The 5,836-nt window shown below is 40.1% G+C and overlaps 1 protein-coding gene across 1 annotated transcript in view; it reads left to right on the top strand.

The window, feature by feature from the left end:
- Window positions 1–2,185: 2,185 nt before the first annotated feature.
- Window positions 2,186–5,836, top strand: part of FKBP1B (FK506 binding protein 1B, 12.6 kDa) — a gene marked incomplete at its 5' end in the record, with an annotated part of 46,043 nt that continues 42,392 nt past the window's right edge. Inside the window, one exon of the mRNA XM_009710602.1 lies at window positions 2,186–2,233. Within this exon, the coding sequence (XP_009708904.1) occupies window positions 2,186–2,233 (48 nt within the window). The remainder of the gene's footprint in view (window positions 2,234–5,836) is intronic.

Here is a 5,836-nt window from a genome sequence, read left to right as displayed (position 1 = left end):
CCTCCTCCCGGTTAAACGTGTGATGCCGGTGAGAGCTGAGGTGCAGCCTGGGTGGCAATAACCTCTGCTTGGCGCAGGCTCTCCTTGCCAGAGCCAATTCGTGTTGCTCTGCTCTTCTGTGGCGTTATAATATAATTTCATCAGGTTTGGGTTTGTTTGTGGGGGTTTTTTTTTGGTTTTTTTTTTTTTTTTAAGAGGATGTAATTTCTAACATACAGCCATATGTATCTATATAATGGGCCAGATTCATCCTTGACTGATACCCAGTTGCAAATAATTTGTTGAAGTCCATCTCAGCTTAACTTTCTTGGCCCAGTATCTTTTCTTTCTTTGTGTATGTTTTTAAATGGGCTTCTCCCTCTGTGCTGTTTAGCTCTGGGGACGAAATTCTTCTCTTGGTTGCACAGATGTAAAAGCAGAATACTTATGTGGGTATAAGTAATGTTGCTGGGTGAGAGTAGAAAGAAGGGTGGAACTTAACCTCGTAATAGTACTTTCTAGCTATTAAATATATCAAGGCTGTCTTTGTAAGCAATATACTATTCCAAATAAGGTTATATGGATTAGTTCTCTGGGTTGCAAGTCTTAATCAAAATCAGCTGACTTTAAACACTGTCTTAAAACCACAGCTAGTCAGTGGTCTTGAGAGTCTCTGCTTTTAATTCAGCTTTGATGTGAATTTGGTGAAGACAGCTTCATTGACTTTACTGGTGTTATACTCGCACAGCAGAATATGTGTCAGTAAGGTCTGATACTCCTTTTCTCAGATCTCTGTATAATAGTTCATCCTTTGAATAATACCTGTTTTACCAAGGGTAGGATTCATCTCACGTAACTTTTCTCAGGTTAGGTGGCTAGTCTAAAGCAGTCTTGTTTTTTTTCTGTAGTCATCTCCGGAGAATAATTCATCTTGCTTCTCTCTGGATAGACTAGGTTTCTCTCAAAGCACTGCTAATTCTCCACTGTCAGTAGGGGAAGCCCAGGAGACTGGCATATGATAGTTGCCTGTGTTTTAGATGGCTAAAGTTAAATGAGATGAATCCCACTTTAGAGTACAGTGGTGCTCGAACTGGATACCTATTGTACTGCGTTTTGTGCAGCCCACAGCTAGAGATATCCCAGTCAGCCAAACTGGTGAACGAGGCTGTTCAGATGACACTTGGAAGCACCATCTTCTCAATTTCATGTTATAAATGACGGTTCATCGTGTTAGCCTGCCCTTCTGCCATTTACTGCTCATGGTGGTTTTGGCGTAGAAGCCCTAAGTATGTAGCTTATCTGTTACTTGTTTTATACCCTGCGATATTCCCTGTAATGCATAACTTGTTATTGTGTTAATTCACACTAAAGAGGCCAGAAAGCCAACTAAGATATGAGCCTCAGTTTCTATCTGACTCCCCAGTTTCTAGCTTTCTGCAAGGGTTCTCCTTAATAATCTGTCTCATTCATACTTTTAAGTTTTTCTGAGCCTGGACCCTCCCCCGGCCAACATTACCTAATGGAGCTGGAAAATCTTCCCCTAGCTTTTAGTGCCTTTGGCAGTACCTAGAACAGGTAAAATGGAAATAGTAATTTTGTTTTCCAGTTGCAAGAAAACAATTTAAGCCTTCTTTTCCTTTCAGTATCAAAATTTTAGGAGGAGCTACCAGGCTCTTAAAAGAACTCAGTGTATCACTGCTTTACTGTTGCCCCATGCTACAAAATTAAACAGCCTTTGTATGTGAAAAATTTTTTAAAACCCTTCCCTGCTTATTAAAGATGCCCTTGTTAGAGCTGTCTTGAGCAAAAGGCATTATAAATGTGAATGCAAATGGAATTTTTCACAATGTCAAACTAAGACTTTATTTGAAAAGTTATAGCAAAAACATTCCGAGAATTTTATGGTTATAATCCATGAAGTTTTGACAGTCCTTTCGCACTTACAGAATGTAAATGCATATATAATGTACACATATATAGGGAAAATTACAGAAGGAAGATATTATTTGGTCTAAGAGCTAAATAGGAGCCAAGCTGGGACCTTTTACCCTAAACCGTACCCATTTGTGTCTTGCATGTTAGTGATTTGATAGCACATAGTCAATAGAAATATCAGTCTAGCATTTTCCTCTTAAAAGATAAACCTGCCTCGCCGCACAGGTCAATCAGAGAAAAATCAAAGAATAACCTTTTATAATTTTAACAGGACGGACGTTTCCAAAGAAGGGTCAGACGTGTGTGGTGCACTACACAGGTAAGGCCTGTTCTGAATATTCTCTTGATACCAACTGCCTAGCATTCAAGGGTGGTTTCCCATTTCAAATGTGTTTGTTGTATTTTTTGCTTTGTTCTGTCACTCATAATCCATTCGATTACGTTCTGATGGGTTTCTGGAGTATTTCACTGCTGCCTGAGCAGTTCTGAGCAGTATCTAGATGTGCATGCAGGCAGATCTGCCAAGTGTAGCATTCAGTGGTGAGAGGTTAACAGATGAAGCCATGGACCTGATTCTTTAAGCCATCATACTAGCTAATGAAATAAAGTATGAAACAGTGATATTTTTGCAGCCTCTGATCTTGATACAGACAATTAATGATTGTGTATATCTTAAAAGCTGGTGTCTATCTATTGGCAGTATAGATAATATTCATTCATATGAATTCATATGAATATCATATGAATAATATTCATTCCAGATTGAAGAGATCAAGACAAGATCTATTTAACACCTGCTTTATGGACTTGTATGAATCTTAAGTGGCGAGTTGGTTAACAGAGCTTTTATGCTGCACCTTTGCGCAAAGGGAAAATGTCCTTTAAATCAGTTTGTAATGTTATGTTTTGTATATAGTTATTTAAATTGTCACAAGAACACAAAGACCTCTGCAGTCCGAGTCCCCAGCTGGGAAGTTCACATCAAGAGCTGCCATTTTATGTGATCTTTTCCTTAAGAAGGCAAAACGTAGGTGATGTGGGGATTGACAACTGCTGGTCTGGGCCTAGATCTGCGAGGTAATGTTTTCCTCTAGCTTTCAGTATTATAGGAAAGTTCTCACTGGTAACTGTTGCTCTCTTTCAGTTTTGTACTTGCTTCTGTAGCTTACAGCTGGAACAAGGTGGGAACACTTTCCAGTAAATATAACTAATGAAGTAAACCTATTTGTACTTTCAAGAAGCTTTTTGATATAGTTTCAATAAATCCACTCTTCAGAATGTTATATAGGAGTTAGCGCACCGGCTTGTGGTATAGGATGTCTGGGTTTAAGCTCCTGTACGTTTGTATATTCAGAGTATTTTGATCTGATGAAGATTTCTAGTTTGAATTAGAATTAAACAGATAGATCTCCCATGCCAGTCTCAGCTCTTACAGACTTTCCCCTGCAACTTAGATCTGAAAATAGATATTTTGAAACTATTTTTGTGAAGATGATGAAAGATACATTTCTGTTTTGGTCCAAACTTCAAAAGTTTTTATGAAATAAAATTGTCACCTCCTACCCCCAGTTAGTTTGAGATAAATTTAAATGTCAGAACTGAAATAGGCAAAAAAATTTGAGGCCAGTGGCTCCCACAAAGCGTAATTTTGCTGGATAACTTCAGAGAGAGTGTGAATGGTAAATGTGGTAAGATAACAAGATGCTGCATTGATATTAGATACTATCTTAGATGAGGCTATCATAAGCTGGCTTCGACATAAAAGACTTCATGAAAACTCATTATATCAATCTCCAGTGTAAACTGCGCTTCCTCCATTGCTCTGCAACCTCTCTAACTCCTAGATTAGAACAAATATCAGAAAAATCTCATCATCTCAATTCCAGTGCTGTTGCAATGTCTAAGCAGTCTTTGGTGGTAATACTTTTAAAGGGAGCCCATGGTTAATGGATAAAATGTTTTCTTCCAGTGATCTGTAAAGCATGTTGGAAAGATGACATATGAATGTCAACTTTTAATTTAAAACTATTTTATCTGAATACAATATAACTTCTTCTTATACTGATGCGATCCCAGATATGTCTGGGATTCATCTTGAAATGATCTCTGTCTTATTTATACGATCTCATTAGGCCTCCCTGTACTTAAGGCTTATCCTCACCACATTCCTGTGAGTCCTGCTTTAGGAAATGGGTAGCTAAGTTACAGACATGTCCACAGAGATGTCCAGAACATCTGTTTTGTCACCTAAAATGGGTGTTAGGAAAAATTAAGACACATAGGTGCAAGGAAATGATCTAGAAATCCTGCTTTCCAGAGCTGCTTAATACTGGGAGCATATAAAGCTCGCAAGTTGTCTCCATGTTCAGCCTATATGTCAGTCTGGAGCTAGGCACAGATACCTGTAGGGAGGTGTTGCAGTTGGGGAAGTGAAGGAACCATGCACTGACTAGACTCCACCAAGATGTAGAGATCATTTGGATCCCCAGAAAAGCCGAACCTCACTGGAGTGCTCTAAGCACAGCTCTGAATCCAGCATCAAGCACAGCAGAGACAGCAGCCACTTTCAGTGAAAAACCTGGCCTGTGGGAGCCCACTTTACATGTAATAACTGAACAGTTGTTTCAGGCACAGCAAACTTATGCTCAGTTGCCTTTTCCAACAGAAGAGGGTTATAGCTCTATTTGCCACATCCTTAACTGCAACTATCACATTCCTGGGGAGGAGAAAGCTGAGGTTTTCTACTCCCTCCAGTTTAGCTTGGGACATTCAGCAGTGAATGCAAGAGCCATGGGCAAGAAAAGGAGCAGGCAAGAGGGTGAGTAATTGGTTCAGGCACTTATGCAGCAGTATTGAAGGAGTTGCATTCCAGTCGCTGTCTTCAGGGATTAATTTTGTGTTTTGCTTTGATTTTTTTTTTTTTTTTTTTAAATCCAATGATTTTCCCGTACAGTGGTGCCTAGTCTTGACAGCTTGGTAGACCATGTAACTTCTTACAGTGGACCTTCCACTGTCATACCAACGCACACACTATGTGGTGATACAGCTCCTTAGCGCAAACATGATTAGTTCCATGATTCCCTGAAGGGCTAGGTTTTTGCACATGCATAGAAAAAACATTGCCTATCCACTAATTATTCATGTCTGGAGAGTTTCCAGCAAGGAGGAGGAGAAGACTAGAAGGGACTTGCTTCTGCCAGAGCAAGTTATGAAATTTTAAGGCAATTCAAATGAGGAGTGGGCTGTGGGCTTAATTTTGTCTTACTTCCCCATCTTGCCTTCCCTCTCCAGGAGTCTCATAGATGTGCATTTACCGTGTGATAGGGAGTGATGGCAGAGAGCATGGACAGGAGGGGACTGCTGGCACTACAGGAGTAAAAGGCTTGTAGCTTGCTTCTGAGGCATCTTTGGGAAAAAGGTTTTTAGGAGCAAGCTGTCTGCATGAGTTGTCCTGGCAGTCCATGTGGAAAAAGTCCAGAGAGAACCAAAGGCTGGCACCCTAGATATTTGGTAGAATTTTAGAGTCCTGTCTGCTCATCCTCCAGGATCTTATGATTCATGCATTGCCAAGGTAGGGATTCAGCAGAGTAGTTTCTAGTCTGATGACCCTACATGTTCTGGAGAAGTGGGAAGTGAGAACTGGAATCTCCTCAAGATGAAGGAGAACTGTGACTGAGTTTTACACTTCTGCTGTCAGTGCTGCAGCTATTAGGCTGTTATCTGTGGCAACTTTGCCTCTTTCTCTCCTTGTTTGACGAGATGCATAATCTCAGGAGCAGACTTTGTGGTCTGATTCCCAAATGCGTTGTGATGCCTTAATGGACAGACCTAAGTTCTGGTGGCAGCAGGAGTTAAGGTGCAACCTCACTGAGGAACAGTTTAGAAAGAACCTCCTAGTTTAAGCAAATATTTTCCTTTTTTG

This window comes from Cariama cristata, unplaced genomic scaffold (assembly GCF_000690535.1).
Source record: "Cariama cristata isolate BGI_N322 unplaced genomic scaffold, ASM69053v1 scaffold342, whole genome shotgun sequence".
NCBI lineage: Eukaryota > Metazoa > Chordata > Aves > Cariamiformes > Cariamidae > Cariama > Cariama cristata.
This window is presented reverse-complemented; position numbering and strand designations above follow the sequence as displayed.